At 40.0% G+C, this 20,098-nt stretch overlaps 1 protein-coding gene across 10 annotated transcripts in view; it reads right to left on the bottom strand.

Annotated features, from left to right (window-relative positions):
* Positions 1 to 20,098, bottom strand: part of BOD1L1 (biorientation of chromosomes in cell division 1 like 1) — a 55,750-nt gene that overhangs the window by 22,949 nt on the left and 12,703 nt on the right. For all 10 annotated transcript variants that reach the window (XR_004478515.2, XR_004478514.2, XR_004478517.2 and 7 more), the window contains exons 6-10: positions 12,789 to 12,955; positions 11,527 to 11,638; positions 10,725 to 10,863; positions 9,288 to 9,360; positions 1,245 to 7,215 (exon numbers count right to left, since the gene is read on the bottom strand). Coding sequence is in view for 6 of the 10 variants with exons in the window: in XM_033410682.2 (XP_033266573.1) it covers positions 1,245 to 7,215; positions 9,288 to 9,360; positions 10,725 to 10,863; positions 11,527 to 11,638; positions 12,789 to 12,955 (6,462 nt within the window). In the remaining 4 variants the exon portion in view is untranslated. The remainder of the gene's footprint in view (positions 1 to 1,244; positions 7,216 to 9,287; positions 9,361 to 10,724; positions 10,864 to 11,526; positions 11,639 to 12,788; positions 12,956 to 20,098) is intronic.

The following is a 20,098-nucleotide window of genomic DNA, read 5'->3' as shown; positions in this document are numbered from 1 at the left end:
TTCAGGGAGAAGAAAAGGGGGGAGGCAGGAGGAATAATAGACTGTAGCAATGGTTGAGTCATAAAAAAACTTCCAGAGTGTTCAATTTACCCTAAGCTAAAATCAATGGAAAATTTTAAAGTCACTTATTTCAACCCTTGGGACATTTCTTAATGTCTCCTATCTAAGTCCCTATAATGAACAGGACTAAACCTACTGGCCTCAGCCTCTGGAGGCTGCATTTATATGGTATCTAAGGTCTATTCCAGTTGAAAAGTCCAGGATGCTACAATTTATACAATCAGAGTAGAAAGGAAGACAACATCCCTGATCCCTTCAAGTCCAGCCCATATGCCCCTCTGAGTTCTCACAGCATTCTGTGGTTAACCCTATTCTAAGCACCTGTCACACTGCAGTGTCATGGCCTATGTACAATACATGGCTAGATTCACAGCTATTTTCCCATCTTGACTATTTATCTTTGAATCCACAGTGGTACCTGGTGTAATGTGTCTGAAGTGGGAGTGTATGAATGACCATGCTTAAAGCTTACACCTTTGAAAGTTACCAACTGTTTCTAACAAGACCAGCACTCTGAAATCTACCAGGAAGGAATGCTTTTCCTTTTCAAACAATTCTAAACCAGAAACTAACTCATTTATATGAACAATAAACTCCATTAAAAATAATAATGTGCTCCCTCGATTAGCAGTAGCCAGCTAGACTGAACTGACACATAGTTCAAGTCTGTAAGTCAGATAAGGGTTAGAATGATGCTTGTTTTTGTACTATTATCTCCTTTTTATACAACAGAAAACTGAGGCTCTGAAGTAATTTTTTTTTTCTAAGAGGCACCTGAGTACTATGCAAGTTATTTAAACTCTCAATCTTTTTCCTCATTTGTAAAATAAGGGTGATAAAAAATACACTAATTTCATACGTTGTTGTAAGGGATCTTCATTTTGATTGATAAGAAACCTGAAGGTCCAAGAGGTTTAGTAACTTGCAACAGTCCTGCAGACAACACTTGGCCAGCTGATGACCTGGCTCTCAGGCTCTGGCCTCTGGCCTCATCGCACATGAGAAGCAGGTCTAAGGCTTTAAGCTTTTAAACACAATTTTAGAGAAGCTTGACCTTCAAGTTGGATGAGAGCTATTTTGTAACGTTCTAGAATCCAAACCATCTTTTGGAAGATTGTCTTAAATGTCCTCTACACACAATTATCTTTGTAAAATGCAACAATGTGCACTTAGGAGATTCTCACCTATGTTACGCAAATTCTCTTCAGAAGAAACAGTGACTTCAAGGCCTCCTTCTTCCTGGAAGGACACGGTCATGCTGCTACCATCTCCTGTTTTCTCAGCAGGCGCTGGAGCGCTCCACTTGCCACTGCGATCACTCCTGATAGCCAAGTCCTGCTTGCACTTAGGAGCCGAGAGAGCTACAGCATAGGCAGCAGGAAGAACTGTCATGTGAGAAGGAGCAACTTCTGATTCTTGGCCATTAATACACTCAGTGGTGGTTTTCAAGTTGCCCTCAGGCCCCTGCTGATCATCAGATTTTTTAGCACCAGTATTTACAGCTGTCAAACAGAGCACCCTGACGGAGGAGTCGTTGGCTGCCTGCTCTGCTCCTCGAGGGTCGAGAGGCAAGTCCACACTAACCCCTGCCGGACACCTGCCTGGAGTGCTGTCCCCCGACGTCCCTGCCTCAGGGCTTTCATCTTCTCTCTGATCTTTGCCTGCACAGTCCTTGCCAGACTTCAGTGTCTCTGGTGCACACCCAGCACCTGCAGAGAGCACGCTGACCGACACCCTGTTGTGCCCTTCCCTGGTGCCCACTGCCACCATGGGGCCCACTTCTTTTTCTCCTGTGGATGGCCCAGGATACTGACAGTTGTCCTCAGCAATTAGGCTGGGCAGAGGGGCCTCAGCCTTGCTCATCTTCGAGGCTGACAGGTCATCTTTTCCTTCAGGGTTGCCTGCAGTCAGCTGATTCTCTTCGTGCCTGTCTAGGCCAGTGGCGGCCAGCACACATTCGGCTGTGCTGGTGGAGATGATGGCAGCATCGCTCAAGTCCTCTGTTCCCACAATGGCGAGCTGATCTTCATCCTGTGGGACGGCACCCACCATGACTGCTTCACGTCCTTCTGAGGTGCTGGTGGAAATCATGGCGGTGTCACTCGTCTCCTCCGCTGGTGTGACCAAGGGATGGACTTCCTCCTGAGGGGCAGCACTGGACACTGGGCCCTCGCAGTCTTCTACCGAGCTTGTTGATATGATGGCACTCCCATCTTTCTCCTCCATGCCCGGGATGGATCGCTCATGTTCCCTTCCCACAGCCACACCACAAATGGAGGCCTCGCACTCTTCTGCGATGCTGGTGGAAATGAGGGCACACTCATCTTTTTCCTCCTTGCTGGTTGAAGCGAGGGGGCTCTCGACTTCCGCAGGTGCGCTGGGCATGGGCACATCGAAGTCATCAGCGCTCACCAAGACTGGCCCTTTAGCTCGTTCTTCAACTGCTACAACTGGCTGCTGACTCTCGGCACCTTGGATGGTTGTTGCACTGGAAATGGGCACTTCAAACTCCTCCCCTATGCTTGTGGAAATCATGGCACACTCGTCTTTCTCCTCGTTTCTAGCAGCCGGGAGTTGGCTCTCATCGCTTGACACCGCACTGGGCATGGGGACCTCAAATTCTTCCACGTTCACTCTGGGGCCCTCCACACTTTCTTCAGTTCTCAGGGCACTTGAACGACCTTCTTCCATACCTACCATCGTGTTTAGCTGCAGGGTGAAATCATTTGTTGTACTGGTAGAAATCATCAAGCCTTTGCCTTGACTTTTACCGCTGGCTAAACAAGCTGGGTTCCTAATACTGACACTGGCTTTAGCAGCCACAAGGCCATCACAGTCTTCATTTTCCACAGAAGTGATGATACCTTCATCTGCTTTTTCATCTGGTGACGTGTGATGAGCCTTGTATTCTGGGACTGCACCGGATACAAGAGCCTCATAACTGCCCCCCACCAGGCCAGTGGAAATAGTGGTATCGTTGACGTTTTCTTTTCTGGTGAGCTGACTGTCACTGTGATCTGAAGCTGCATTAGTCATGGGACCCTCGCAACCTTCACGAACCGGAGCCGCTTCGCCCTTTCCTGCAGCTGCGCTGGTCACGCTGCTTTCCACAATCCCTTTGGCACTGGAGCAGATTTCTGCATCTTTAATGTCCTTCTCGGCACCACTCATGCTATCAACATTACTCTCATTTGCATTCGGGATGGCAGCCCCGGCCTCGGCTTCCACATGCCCCACTGCAGTGCCAATCCGACCATCCCCTTCTTCTGCACTTTCACAAATGGACACCCCTTCACCTTCTTCTTCAATCCCTGTGCATGTTGATGCGTGCCCGATCTCATTTCCTCTTCCAGTACTGGTCACGACACCCTCCCCTTCATCATCTTCCTCCTTCGCGCCTGTGCTGGTCACGATGTCTTCGTCATCGCATGGACCAGCAGCGACTAATGGTATGTTGGTGACGTCTTTGGCAACTGTGCTGTCCATTGCACTCTCTCCATTTTCTTCTGATTCGGAACTTAGAGCAAAGCCTTCGCTGCTCTCTTCTGAACCTGTGCAACTTGCTGGCCCCTCCCCATCTTCCTCTGTTATCCCCGTGCTGGTGACTGCGCTTTCACCTTCTGGGCCATCATTCACAGACCCGCCTCCCTCCTGGGTGGGACTGGTTCCCGCTGGCGTGTCATTATCTACTGGGACCTCAGGGGCCCCCGTAACCCTCCGCTCCTCCTGTGGCCCTGCACCAGCTACTGAGCACATGACGAAGCTATCACTTCTCTGTTCTGCTCCTGTACACGTCACAGTCCCCTCAGTTTCCTTCTTGGGGCCCATTCTCATCATATTTCTCTGGAATCCATCCACCTCTTCACTGCTTAGGGACCCCTCTCTGATTTCTGTGCCAGCACTTGTTACCGCTCCATCACTTTCAACCTCGCTAATAAAAGTAACAGCTCCCTCCACGAGTCCTGAGTCCCCACTTGAAGAACCATCACACTTCCCCTCGGAGCCTGCACTGGTCACAGCGTCATCCTTCTCTTCGGGTGCTGCACTATTGATGTCGCCGTTGGTGGTCCCCATGGGAGCCGTCACTGGGTCAGCCACTCTTTCTTCTGGCTCGGCCACAGCGCACTCCCCACTTTCTCCTTCCTTGGTGCTTGTGAGGAAAGTTTCACTTTCAGCAAATCCTTCTGTGACAATGCCCCCACCCTCCTCTGCTGCAGCAAAGATGGTGCCTTCCCTGGCTTCCAGCCCAACGTGAAGACAGTGCTTTCTGGAGTGCACACCCATTGTGAGGCCTTCATCTGCCTCGATGCTTGTGCAAGGCAGGGCCACCCTGCCCTCTGCTGTCTCTGCAGACGTGGTTGTGGCATCCCCCGCCTTCACTGGGTTTAGGGGAACACCTCTGTCCTTCCCTTCAGTACTGGTAGCAATGGAAGTCTTTTCTGCTCTACCAGACCTGGCTGTTGCAGTCTCAGCTTTCCGGCTCCTCTGGTATAAAACAGAGGATGCAGTGTTGCTTTCAGCACTGGTGTCCACCTCACTGTTTTCATTCCTTCTGTCAGCATCAGTTGGCAAGTTTTCTATTTCACCTGGGCCTCTACTATGCTTAAGTCCAACAGTTTCAGCATCTTTTTCTGTACTCACACCTACCACCTGATTAACAGCAATGCCATCCTTTTGTCCATTTTCTACAGAAGCCTTAATTGTCTGCTTTGAACTCAAGTTACTTCCTTTCCCAGCCACGTCCATTGAACCACCTTCTTTGATAACATTCTCATTTTCCATAGTCATGTCTGTTAACTCACTACCAAGAGGCATGTTTACTTTTCCTTGCTTGCTGTGGAGTACAGTGGCCTGGGAACCTTCTGGAATGTGTCTTTTGTTATCCATGCTTGCTTTTGCTGGTTTATCTACTGTGGAAACTGCATCACCTTCTTTGCTGTCACTTGTCCTAGGGACTTCTGATTCCCTAACGGTCAAGCTTTGGTTAGGGATTTCAGAGTGGTCCACAAGCAAGGTGCTGGCTGTGCCACCTTCTGAAACAGTTCTTTTGTCAACTGAAGGAGTTACACCTGAATCATGAGATTGTTTCTGAGGCACAGCAGTCACAGAACTTAATGACAGGGAGGAGTCTACATTTGTGGAATGTTCAAGAGCAGTATCTCCTTGAGCAACACGTTCTTCAGTGGGTCTGGTGGTGTTTTTCAAATTCTTTTGCGCCCTGTCGCTTTCTGACAGAGCACGAGGTAACAATCGATGACTTGTTTCAGAGTCTACATTCATTTCATGAGTTCCTTGTTGAGTGGGCTCTTTCTCCCCGGGATTCGGTTTCGACACAGCACCTTGGAGATGCACTTTCTTGGTCAGGGTGCTTTTATGGTCAGCGTGCTTTTCAGAATTACCAACAGTTCCTGTTCCACGTCCTGATTTACAGGCTGGAGCTGCTGTTTTTGAATCTACTATGGAAGTTCGTAACTCATCCTTTAGAACTGTAGTGGTTTTTTGTTTTGTAATATTTTCTGAGTCAATGTCTTGCTGAGAACTACTGCTTCTGATGTTTTGGGTTTTTGGTACTTCCAATGCATTTTCCATGGCTGGCTCCAGATCAATTTCCATTGGCTCTTGTTCGGGCATCAAGGCAGGATCACTGCTTTTTTTGGGTCTCTGAAGGGGGGAACTACTGGGAGTGCCCAAAGGGTTTGCTGCTGATTTTTCTTCTCCTTTGGTCATTTCTTGGGATAAGCTTCCTCTTCGATTTTCACACAACCTTCTGCTTAATTTCTTTTCCACGACTGAACTGTTTCCTCTGGGCTTTTCATGACTGCTGTCAACTTCCTTACCATCCTTATCCTCTGATTTATTTTCTTCCTTCTTTTTCACGTCCTTACTACTATGCTTTAAGCTCCTGCTTTTGTGCCCATCTGATAACTTTCTCTCAAGTCTGGCAGAGCTTGACTCTTTATCACCCTTGTGCTTCTCCTTTGCTAGTGGTAACTTCGCTCTGTGACTGGACTCTCTCTGTGCACCGTGTGTTGAAGAGGCAGTGCTCTCTGATGCAGGTTCCATACCACTTTCCTCAGAAGGTCTGTCTTCAACTCTAGACTTCCGCAGCCTATCTGGGTCACTTTCTTCTGTGTTCTTCTCCTTATCTGGTTTTGAAGTGGTCACCTGTTTCGTGACATTTTCTTGTGATTCTGTTTCAACTGCTTTTAACTGTTTGCCTTGGCTTTTGGATTTAGACTTTAACACAAGTTTCTCTTCTAACAAGCTCTTGGTTCTTCGCTTCTCCTTGTGAACAACGTCTTCTGCTTTTGAATTACTATCTACATTAGTCGAGTCCGTATCACATTTATCCTCTGAGTAACTTTCACTTCTTCTCTGTAATGTGCTTCCATGTTGCTTGGAACTCAGAGAATCTTTCTGAATTTTAGAATCACTTGATCTTCTTGATTTGTGCTCTGCCTTAGTTTTGTCGGCTGACCCGTGTCTCTCTTTTCTGTTGTTTTCTTTACGAACATTCTCATCAGTTTTTATAATATATTCAGAAACTGGTTTACCATCTTTGCCCAAAATTGATAATTTCCTTTCATTCCTATGTTTACTTTTTCGTTCAGCTTTATCATCTGAAGAAAGCCTTGTTTGTTGACTTGGCTTCTGAATATTTTCATCAACTTTCAAGCCTTTCTCAGAAGAGTGAAGCTCAGTCTCATCACCTGTTTTATGTGTACTGTCACCTTTATACTTGTGTTTTGTAGACAGTTTGTCTTCTGACAAAGTTTTCTCTTTTTCAGGCTTGTCCTTGGAGGATTTTGTCTCTTTCTTAGGCAGGCTTCTCAAGTATGGTGTTTCAGACTCATCCCTCTTTAGATGCTTTTCATTTTTAAGTGTGCATTTCTGTTTCTGGGGTTCTTCTGTGCCACTTTCTGACCGTTCCACTGGCCTCTTCCCATCTCTCATGTCAGTCTCTTCCTGCACTCCTTCCACCACAACAGGGGTTGAGGTCCGTCTTTTATGTTCCCTTTCTATTTTGGATTCATTTTTGTTTTCATCAGCTGAATGCAAAGACTCTGAAAGTCTCCGAGCAGGTTTACTTGGTTCACTCTTTGCATGAATGTGCTTCAAATCCTTTGAAGAAGATACTTTTTCCTTTTCACAATGCTGTAAGAAAATAAAAGTTAAAATGTAAGAAATACTAACATTAACTTTTATATTCACATCTAACATTTGGGTGCATATAGTACGTTGAGTGCTGTCACATGTTACACCTTACTCATTTAACCTTTGCCAGCAGCCAGTAGATATTGTTAACTTCATTCTATGCATCAGGAACCTGAAACTCAGCATGATTCGATAACTTGACACCTAGCAATGAGTTCAGATGATTTCATTCTGAGTCTAGTACCCTTCCCACTACATTGCAGCATCTTTTTAGAGAGTAGTTCTTTCTCCTGAGATAGGTCCATGCATTTAGGAGGCCTTCTTAAACTCTAAGTTGCCAAAGCTCACTAATGCCCAGTGGTCATTAATAAATATAAGCTGAAAGAATGACAAAGCAATGTTCTTTTTAGTCCAAAAGCTGAAAACCTAATGAAGCCAATTTAAAAATTTTGCAATGAAATAAAAGTTTTTTATATTTTAATTTAGAAACCCAAATTATTTATAGGAACTCCATGAATTTAGGTTACCTGTAAGACAAGCTACTTAGGAAGCTTCAAATGCACACAATAACTCATGGTAATAATAATGTTATATATAATGTATGTATACATTGATGTATCCAAGGGAAGATACTAATAGACCAAAACATCCAAACTTTCCTCCCTATCCCACAGTACAGCTCTGAAGGGATTAATGTTAATGACTAAGCACACTCTAATAAAGACTCATGGACTAGCTATAATTATTCTTATTCAAATAATGGGCTGAAGTACTCAGAAAGCCCTCTGTGTCTCTGGGTCAGTTTATCACTGCATCTTTTTACATTTTAGCAACTACTAATATTGGGATCAACATCTTAAAAAATACTTTAAAATTAAACTCCTCAAAGAAAGTACAGGGATTTCATCAACCTAATTTTACAGTAAGTTCTAACCAATTAATGTGAATAAAATTTTATGAGATTTTTCACAGAAATTTCTCATAAAATAAAGTTAAATATTTTAAAGATATGCCATTAGAATATCAGGATATACTTACAAATATGCCTCTAATTTCTGGATAAAGACATCAAGAACATTTACTGGCTACGAATAAATAATTACTAAACCATTGTTTCCCTTACAAGTGTTAAGATAGTTCAGCTACAGAGTTATAAATATGGCAGTATACATAAACATTTAAACCCAGTGAAAACAAAAGTTTATCTCAAGAAAATAAGGCAAAAAGGAGAAGAAATGTACTTATTGAACATTTTGGGGGTAGTTTTATGTACATATTTTTACTATTTAAAATGATCACATCTTAGAAACAATCTAAGTGCTCAACTAAGAGGAAATGCTTAAATTATGGTATTCAATATAATATTGTACAATCAAATATTATAATTAGGAAGTCACAGCATACAATGAGCAAAGAGGGAACATTAAAAACACTTTGCAGGGCTTCCCTGGTGGCGCAGTGGTTGAGAGTCCGCCTGCCGATGCAGGGGACATGGGTTCATGTCCCAGTCCAGGAGGATCCCACATGCCGCGGAGCGGCTGGGCCCATCAGCCATGGCCGCTAGGCCTGCGCGTCCAGAGCCTGTGCTCCGCAGTGGGAGAGGCCGCAACAGTGACAGACCCACGTACCACAAAAAAAACCCAAAAAAAACAAAAACACTTTGCAAGATTACATCTATCTACAAAATTATGAACATATGTTGATGAGAATGGAAGAGAATAGAACAGACAATCTATTTGTAGAGGGATTTTAGCTTTTTTCCCTTTTCTTTTTCGTTATTATTCTTGGCAATTTTATTATTGCCAATATAGGAAATAAGAAGTGGGGAAGTTGGGGGAAGGGAAGGGAGTAGAAAAGTAGCTATTATCCAGATAAAAGATCATAAGAATCAACTTGCCAAAATGAGGACTTCAGGCCATAATAGGATGGGGGTGTTAGAATGCTGAATGTGATGGATTTTTTATTCAACTTGGAAAAAATCAGATTGTATTCTAAGTTTTACTACAAAGGACTGAATGGCGTATATCTAACAAAAGAACAGTTAAAATGGGGTTTTATTAATTAAGACACACCTCACTTGTTTTGAGGGTTTCTTTGGAATCTTCTTCAGATTGCTGTTTCTTTTTAGAATTCTCGTCAACATTCCTAGGTGGGGGAAAAAATGCAATATGAAAGATGGAAGAGATATGGGAACATATGTATATGTGTAACTGATTGACTTTGTTATAAAGCAGAAACTAACACACCATTGTAAAGCAATTATACTCCAATAAAGATGTTAAAAAAAAAAGTGAAATATGAACTCTGAATCAAATATCAGAATTTCTCAGGAAGATTAAAAAAAAAAACCTTAGCTTTTCTTTACTATAAACATTTAATTTGTACATAGAGACTTGTGAATTTCAATTTAAATCCTATTCTTGGTCAACAGTGAAGAACTCAATCCCAAATGTGACATGGAACACTCTTGGCCCTATAGGAAAGTATTCTTGAAACAAAATTTCCTGAATGTTGCTTGAAGATGAATATGATATGGGCTACAATTTCATTTTGAAAGTCTTATCTTTTGAATAAACAGGGTAGTTTTATTTATTCAGATCGACAGGAATGAGGTCTATAAGAAAAATGAGATGTAACTCCTCCCACTGAGTTCTGCAAATGATTGATTCAGCTATCTTCAAGTTTAAGATAAATTTATATAACTGCATCACAATGGAACAGCAAAGTTATAGCCCATGGCTAGACAGCCACTCTCAATCTCTTCAGCTTTGTAATTCTTATAGAATTAACCATGATAATGCAGTGCTAAAAAAAATTTTGGCTTGGACCTCTGGTTTATGGGGAGAAGCATGAGATTCTGGTGAAGTGAACTGCCTGGAAAGTCTGGAGAATGGAAGCAGCCACTGTCAGTAAGAGGTAACTGAAGGCTTCCCTGGTGGCGCAATGGTTGAGAGTCCGCCTGCCAATGCAGGGGACACGGGTTCGTGCCCCGGTCCAGAAAGATCCCACATGCCACGGAGCGGCTGGGCCCATGAGCCATGGCCGTTGAGCCTGCACGTCCGGAGCCTGTGCTCCGCAACGGGAGAGGCCACAACAGTGAGAGGCCCGTGTACCACAAAAAAAAAAAAAAAAAGAGGTAACTGAATGTCCAGAACAGGGATACTTCCTGAGTACTTCTAGAGCGTCTATAAAACTCTCTGAAATTCTAGGGCAACTGTGTGCTTATGCATGTGCATTTTTCTGGGCAAAGAGCCCATAGCTTCCGTCAGATTATCTAAAAAGTCTGCCCCCTCAAAAGATTAGTATACACTACTTTGAAACATTATAGATATTAATACAATGAATTATGATGAATTATGATACTGAAAAGGAAACCCTAAGGTCTTTCATAAACATGAAATAACATACACATTAAAGGTCTCACTCTTTACTGTCATTTTCAAAGCCTCTCTTCTGAAAGCATGACGAGAGAATGTTACAGTGGGAATGTGGCCAGATAAAATATGTACCTGGAATCCTTTTTTCTCTTTTTGCTTAAGGCTACCTTTTTCTCTAAAACTTTCCGTTCTTTAAGGACTTCTTTACTTCGGGGGGCTTTGGGTTCCAAACTCTTTGTTGATGATTCTTCTAAGTCCACACTACTTTTGCCTGGGAAAGAAGCAATCAATAAACTGTATCTCACAACAGAATTTTAAAAACAGTGTAATATTTATTTTTCATTAAGGTTTTCTAATCACTGTAAAAATGCAAAATGGCTTTAATATCTCTAAGCTGTGTTAGAATAAAAATAATTTTTTAGATGGAGAAGTCGTATTTTTTATTTCAAATGTTCATATATGTATATCTGTGTATTTTATATCACACAAGATCAGTGTCCAGAGGAAGTTCAATTTTATTCAATGAAATATTCCAGATAAATGTTTGACATTTTGGTTAACATAAAGTGTAGATGAATTCCATTATTATCACTGCAAGGCTTGAGGACTCACAGGTTAACAATAAATTTTCCAGTGATAATTCATTCCACCATCACTGGAGAATAAATTGCTAACATGTGAGGTGTATTATCTGGTATGTGATAGAATGTTTACTTTAGATACAGAAATATAATTTAAAAAGTGATGAAACACATTAGATTAAAAAGGAAATCTTCCATACTTTAAAACACATAATTTAAAAAAGTGAAGTTTTTTTGAGATATGATTATAAAATAAAATGATCAAAATTATATCTCATAAGTTATATTAATAGCTACAAAATAATGGAGTATATAAGGTAGTTTAGAATATTAAAAGTTAACATCTCCCATACCTTGATTCTTAGCTTTTGAAGACTTTGTCTTTTCTGCTTTCTGTTTTCGTTTTTCCTCAAGTTTCTCTCTATTAATTTGCCTTCTTAAAAGCCTCTCTTCTTTTTCTTTAGCCTAAAACCACAAAATATTCATAATTATCCTAACAGATTATCAGGCAAAAGCAAAAACACTTTGGGGAAAAAAGCACACTTGCCCTTCAGATGTTCTTACAAATTAATGGGCTCTGCAAAAGTGCATATTTACTACTACATACATATGTGCGTATGTGCATGTGCATGTGTTTCAATCTGGACGTTACCAGAGGAATAAAAGAGAGAGAAGTTAAACTTTTCCATTACTCTTAAAGAATACCGTCAATTTAAAGGTATCATTTTGGGAAGTGGTGGCTTAATAAACTGCTATTTCAGTTAAAAGGATAGCTGTAAAAATATCTATGAGCATCAAGTGTAGAGGTAGGTCTCCATAATTTTTTGATTTTCTCAAAAAAGAAAGTTGAAATACAGATTCAAGTGACAGGCTAGTCCTACAACAAATGTGACCTTCTGGTCATAATCTCAGGACCCAGGTTTTAGACATGGGACTTTCTGCAGTCATATTTTAAAGCCAGGGAAAATCCAGTCATTGTGTGTTACTCCACCATCTCTTTCCCACCCAGAACTCAAAGCCTCAAAGCACCAAACATCCTAAGCATAAGCGTAACTCCTTATCAACTAACCTCAAGAGATAAGCCACTATTAACATTTTGGTGCACTTCCTTCAAGTCATTTTTCATGTAGTAATATTTCCTCAATCTATGATGTACAATTTTTCATATTTTAATGTTTCTGATATCATAAGCCATCTTAAAATTGATGTACATATACAACAAGGTAGCAATTTTTTTCTCTAAAAACCTGTTAATAATAGCACATCTTAGAAGTTTTTTCAAATGCAGGAAATATGTGGATGGACTGCGCTTCCTTCTTAATATTATGTTAATGACTGATGTCATCTCTCTTTATGGCTGGATCCATATTTGAGTCAAACATTTCGACACTGTGAAACACCTAGGTTGTTACCAGTTTTTCACTACCACGAATCATGATATGAACACCTCCATCATATGTTTATGTCTATTCTGCCTAGTTAAATGACAAGGTTCCTGAAAGTAGAACCTATATGTCACTGTTTCAAATGCTCACCAGTACCTTGTAAACAGACTAGTCAAGTTTGCCAACCTGACTTAACATGTTAAAATAATAAGAGATCAAATCTGACTTACTATAGATTGCCGCCGTTGTTCTACAGTAAGCTCGTCATCAGAATCACTATAATACTTTGAATAAAGATATGGTTTGTGAACATAAGCATGCCGTATACTTTTTGCTTTTCCGTCACTGGGATCATTGATTTGAGTTTTTGTTTTGTTCTGCTTGTTCTTTTCTTCGTCTGGAAGAAAGTCAATAGAAAGATCAGTGCTTCTGTCAATCAGCAATAAGATCAACATTATGCTTGATCAGCAGTAAGAGGCAAAAGTAGTATCAATGTAGTTTGAGTGTATTTGTAGGTCTGACAGGAGAAATATCAGTATCTGAACATCCAGATATTGACATTTTTAAAGGCTATAATCCATTTATTTATTTATTTATTTATTTATTTAGGCTGCACCACATGTCATGTGGAACTTCCCCCACCAGTGATTGAATCTGTGCCCCCTGAACTGGAAATGCGGAATCTTAACCACTGGACCACCAGATAAGTCCTCTTGACTTATTAATTTTTTCCTTTCTTTCAGCTTCTCACATATCAAAAAGGCAAAGAAAAATTAGGCCTTATAGTTATTTATGTTTCTTTGACAAATAGTTAATCCTCACTTGTATGAAAATAGACTTGGTATGAATGCTTTACCAGTATTTAATTGAAAAAATTCACCTGAAGCAACACTTTAAAGTAAACTTGAGATGTTAATGATAACCTGTGATCTTTCTTTTATGGAAGAGGGAAGAATCAATAATTGGCCCTACACCAAGTATATACTAAAACCCCTCTACCTGAGGAAGGAGGATAAGTTCCCCATGGCACAGCAAGAAGTAAAGAAGTGGTACTGAGTACTCCTTAGTACTCTCAAAAGAGCCATTTTCTTACTTTTTGGATCTCATATATAGAAGATCTTGTTCTGTCCAGGAAAAACCTTGAAAAGACCCAATAAAGGATCTAGAATTAAAATTTCCATTTGGCTACAGAAAGTGGAGTTTTAACAGGAAGACAGCATTCTTCCTACATTGGTACTCAAATGACCTCATGACGATAATTATGAAGAGTGGAGATTGCTGCTAATTCAGTTTTTTAATGGATACTAAGAAAAGAATGAAAAATGGGAGATACAGAAAAATACATCTGTGGCATTAAAACCTTCTACTTTTTCTCCCCTATGGTTTTCTCTCTAGGTATTCTATCCAAGAGCCAGCAACAAAGTTACAAGATGCTACCTACAGGCAATTGCAAATCATATTCAATATTTTTGACTTTTCAAAAGGCCATAAATAATATTTAATCATGTGGTAAAGAGCAGCATAAGGTATTGATTATAAGCCCAGACACAGGTTTGAAATGGCGCTGTGCTCACTAGTTATAACACCCTGGACGAGACACCCTGTCTTGGCAACTCTGTTTCCTCACCTGCACCTATACAATAGTGTAATAACTGAGCACAGTGCCTGGAACACACTAAGTACTTAATAAGGGTTGGCTGAAAAACAAACTATATAATAAAAGAGAGGTCTGGTCTTTCTTCTCCATTCTGGGAGGTAATCTCTAAGCCTTTGGAATGCCATGCCTGATAGGAGTGTTTTTATTTACCTAGGGTCATGGGTCAAGCCAAATTGCCCTAATAGTGTGATTTAGGGTGGAAGCATTGGGTCATGGGGTACCAGTTTGACCTCCAGAGGGGCTGGAGGCTGAGGCCAGACACATGGGCAGTCAACTAGGTGTATATGATGAAGCCCCAATAAAAACTTCAGATGTAAAGACTCCAGTGAGTTTCCCCGCTTGGCAATAATCTGTATACTGTCAGATATCAATGCCAGGAAGGGCACCGTGTCCACAACACCACAAGGAAAGGACAATTGGGAGACAGCAGAAGCAAGAAGAAGTACAATCCTGCAGCCTGCAGAACAAAATCCACAATCACAGAAAATTATATGAAATGAAATGGTAAAGGTATACATGTCCCAGGTAAAGGAAGAAGATAAAACCCCAGGAAAACAACTAAGTAAAGTGGAGATAGGCAACCTTCCGGAAAAATAATTCAGGATAATGATAGTGAAGATGATCCAGGATCTTGGAAAAAGAGTGGAGGCAAGGATCGAGAAGATGCAAGAAATGTTTAATAAAGACCTAGAAGAACTAAAGAAAAAACAAACAGATGAACAATATAATAACTGAAATGAAAAAGACCCCAGAAGGAATTAATCGCAGAATAAGTGAGGCAGAAGAACGGATAAGTGACCTCGAAGACAGAATGGTGGAAATCACTGCTGCAGAACAAAATAAAGAAAAAAGAATGAAAAGAAATGAAGACAGTCTAAGAGACCTCTGGGATAACATTAAATGCACCAACATTCGCATTATAGGGGTCCCAGAGGAAGAAGAGAGAGAGAAAGGACCTGAGAAAATATTTGAAGAGATAAATCCTAAAAAATTCCCTAACATGGGAAAGGAAACAGTCACCCAAGTTCAGGAAGCACAGAGTCCCAGTCAGGATAAACCCAAGGAGGAACATGCTGAGACACACAGTAATCAAACTGACAAAATTAAAGACAAAGAAAAAATATTAAAAGCAACAAGGGAAAAATGACAAACAACATACAAGGGAATCCCCATGAAGTTATCAGTTGATTTTTTAGCAGAAACTCTGCAGGCCAGAAGGGAGTGGCACGATACATTTAAAGCAATGAAAGGGAAGAACCTACAACTAAGAATACCCTACCCAGCAAGGTTCTCACTCAGATTTGACAGAGAAATCAAAAGCTTCACAGACAAGCAAAAGCTAAGAGAGTTCAGCACCACCAGACCAGCTTTGCAACAAATGCTAAAGGAACTTCTCTAGGCAGGGAAGACACCAGCAGCTTAAAACAATCTTGTACATACATAGACTGCTATATCAAAACTGCATGGGAACAGCAAACCCAAAAACTACTACTACTACTACTACACACACACACACACACACACACACACACACACACACACACACACTCTCTCTCTCTCTCTCTCTCTCTCTCTCACACACACACACACACACACACACACACACACTCTCTCTCTCTCTCTCTCTCTCACACACACACACACACACACACACACAGAAAAAGCAACCTGAACACAACACTAAGGATGGTCATCAAACCACAGAAGAGAACCAGAGAGGAAGGGAAGAAAAAAGACCTACAAAAACAAACCCCAAACAATTAAGAAAACAGCAATAGGAACTTATACATTGATAATTACCTTAAATGTAAATGGATTAAATGCTCCAACCGAAAAACACAGACTGGCTGAATAAATACAAAAAGAAGACCCATATATATGCTGTCTATAACAGACCCACTTCAGACCTAGGGACACATACAGACTGAAAGTGAGGGGATGGAAAAAGGTATTCCACGCAAATAGAGATCAAAAGAATGCTGAAGTAGCAATACTCATATCAGACAAAATAGACTTTAAAATAAAGACTGTTATAAGAGACAAAGAAGGACACTACATAATGATCAAGGGATCAATCCAATTATAAACATATATGCACTCAACATAGGAGCACATCAATATGTAAGGCAAATACTAACAGCCATAAAGGGAGAAATCAACAGTAACACAATAAGAGTTGGGGACTTTTAACACTCCACTCTCAGCAATGCACAGATCACCCAGACAGAAAATTAATAAGGAAACACATGCCTTAAATGATACATTAGACCAGATGGACTTAATTGATATTTATAGAGCATTCCATCTAAAATCAGCAGAATTCACATTCTTCTCATGCACACATGGAACATTCTCCAGGATTGACCACATGCTGGGCCTTAAAGCGAACCTTGGTAAATTTAAGAAAACTGAAATCATATCAAGCATCTTTTCCAACCACAATGTTATGAGATTAGAAATAAACTAAAAGAAAAAAAAATTGTAAAAAAGCACAAACATATGGAGGCCACAAAACATGCTACTAAACAACCAATGGATCACTGAAGAAATCAAAGAGGAAATCAAAAAATATCTAGAGACAAATGAAAATGAAAGCAAAGATCCAAAACCTATGGGATGCAGCAAAGGTAGTTCTAAGAGGGAAGTTTATAGCAATACAGTATTACCTCAGGAAAAAAGAAAAATCTCAAATAAACAACCTAACCTTACATCTAAAGCAACTAGAGAAAGAAGAACAAGCAAAACCTAAAGTCAGTAGAAGGAAAGAAAATATAAAGACCAGAGCAGAAATAAATGAAATAGAGATGAAGAAAACAATAGCAAAGATCAATGAAACTGAAAGCCGGCTCTTTGAGAAGATAAACAAAATTGATAAACCATTAGCCAGACTCATCAAGAAAAAGAGGAAGAGGACTCAAATCAATAAAATTAGAAATGAAAAAGAAGTTACAACAGACACTGCAGAAATACAAAGCATCCTAAGAGACTACTACAAGCAACTGTATGCCAATAAAATGGACAATCTGGAAGAAATGGACAAATTCCTAGAAAGGTACAATCTTCCAAGACTGACCAGGAAGAAATAGGAAACATGAACAGACTGACCACAAGTACTCAAATTGAAACTGTGATAAAAAAAACTCCCAACAAACAGAAGTCCAAGACCAGATAGCTTCACAGGTGAATTCTTTGAAACATTTAGAAAAGAGCTAACACCTATCTTTCTGAAATTGTTCCAAAAAATTGCAGATGGAGGAAATGCCCAAACTCATTGTATGAGGCCACCATCACCCTGATACCAAAACCAGACAAAGATATCACAAAAAAAGAAAATTACAGGCCAATATCACTGATGAACATAATAAAAATCCTCAAAATACTAGCAATCTGAATCTAACAGTACATTAAAAGGATCATACACCATGATCAAGTAGGATTCCTTCCAGGGATACAAGGAGTTTTTAATATCCGTAAATCAATCAATGTGATACAAGAACAAATTGAAGAGTAAAAACCACATGATCATCTTAATAGATGCAGAAAAAGCTTTTGACAAAATTCAACACCCATTTATGATTAAAAAACTCTCCAGAAAGTGGGCACAGACGGAACATACTTCAACATAATAAAAGCCATATACATAAACCTAACATCATACTCAGCGGTAAAAAGTGGGATTGCAGGATCCCACTTTAGCTTTTAGCGGTAAAAAGCTAAAAGCATTTCCTCTAAGATCAGGAACAAGACAAGGATGTCCGCTTTCGCCACTTTTATTCAACATAGTTTCGGAAATCCTAGCTATGGCAATCAGAAAATAAATAAATAAATAAAAGGAACCCAAATTGGAAAAGAAGAAGTTAAACTGTCACTGTCTGCAGATGATATGATACTATATGTATAAAATCCTAAAGACGCTACCAGAAAACTACTAGAGCTCATCAATGAATTTGGTAAAGTTGCAGGCTACAAAATTAATACACAGAAATCTCTTGCATTTCTATACACTAACAACAAAAGGTCAGAAAGAGAAATTCAAGAAACAATCCCACTTAACATCACATGAAAAAGAATAATATATGTAGAAATAAACCTACTTAAGGAGACAAAAGACCTGTACTCCGAAAACTGTAAGATGCTGATGAAAGAAATCAAAGATGACACAAACAGACGGAAAGATATACCACATTCTTGGATCGGGAGGATCATTATTGTCAAAATGACTATACTACCCAAGGCAATCTACAGATTCAATGCAATCCCTATCAAATTACCAATAGCATTTTTCACAGAACTAAAACAAACAATCTTAAAATATGTATGGAGACACAAGAGACCCCGAATAGCCAAAGCAATCTTGAGAAAGAAAATCGGAACTGGAAGAATCAGGCACCCTGACTTCAGACTATACTACAAAGCTCTAGTCATCGGAACAGTACGGTACTGACACAAAAATAGAACTATAGATCAATGGAACAGGATAGAAAGCCCAGAGATAAACCCATGCACCTATGGTCAATTAATCTATAATAAAAGAGGTAAGACTATACAATGGAGGAAAGACAGTCTCTTCAATAAGTGGTGCTGGGAAAACTGGACAGCTACATGTAAAAAAAATGAAATTATAACAGTCTTTTAACACCACACACAAAAATAAACTCAGAATGGATTAAAGACCTAAATGTGAGACTGGACACTGCAAAACTCTTAGAGGAAAACACAGGCAGAACACTCTCTGACATAAATCACAGCAATATCTTTTTCAATCCATCTCCCAGAGTAATGGAAATAAAAACAAAAATAAATAAATGGGACCTAATTAAACTTAAGAGCTTTTGCACAGCAAAGGAAACCACAAACAAAATGAAAAGACAATCAGAGATTTCAAGAAAATATTTGCAAATGATGTGACTGACAAGGGATCTGCCTCCAAAATTTACAATCAGCTCATGCAGCTTAATATCATCAAAACAACCCAATCGACAAATGGGCAGAAGACCTAAATAGATATTTCTCCAAAGAAGACATACAGATGGCCAAGAGGCACATGAAAAGATATTCAACAGCACTAATTATTAGAGAAATGCAAATCAAAACTACAATGAGATATTACCTCACATAACCAGGCCATCATCAAAAAATCCACAAACAATAAATGTTGAAGAGGGTGTGGAGAGAAGGAAACCCTCCCACACTGTTGGTGGGAATATAAACTGATGCAGCCACTCTGGAGAACAGTATGGAGGTTCCCTAAGAAACTAAAAACAGAGCTAGCATATGATCCTGCAATCCCACTCCTGGGCATATACCTGTACAAAAACATGGTCTGGAAGGATACATGCACCCCCAACGTTCATTGCAGCGCTGTTTACAATAGCCGAGACATGGAAGCAAACTAAATGTCCATTAACAGAAGAATGGATAAAGAAGATGTGGTACATATATACAATGGATTATTACTCAGCCATTAAATAGAATGAAATAATGCCATTTGCAGCAACATGGATGGACCTAGAGATTGTCATACTGAGTGAAGTAAGTCAGACAGAGAAAGAGAAATGTAGTATGATATTGCTTATATGCAGAATCTAAAAAAAAAAAAATGATACAAATGAACTTATTTACAAAACAGAAACAGACTTGCAGACTTAGAGAAGGAACTTATGCTTACCAAGGGGGGAAGAATGGGGGAGGAGGAATACTTAGGGAGTTTGGGATTTCCATGTACACACTGCTATATTTAAAATGGATAACCAACAAGGACCTACTGTATAGCACAGGGAACTCTGTTCAATATTCTGTAACAACCTAATTGGGAAAAGAATTCGAAACAGAATAGATACATGTATAACTGAACCACTTTGTTGTATACCTGAAACTAACACA

This window comes from Orcinus orca, chromosome 4, assembly GCF_937001465.1.
Source record: "Orcinus orca chromosome 4, mOrcOrc1.1, whole genome shotgun sequence".
Taxonomy (NCBI): Eukaryota; Metazoa; Chordata; class Mammalia; order Artiodactyla; family Delphinidae; genus Orcinus; species Orcinus orca.
Note: the sequence above shows the minus strand (reverse complement) of the source record. Positions and strands in the feature narration are given on the sequence as shown.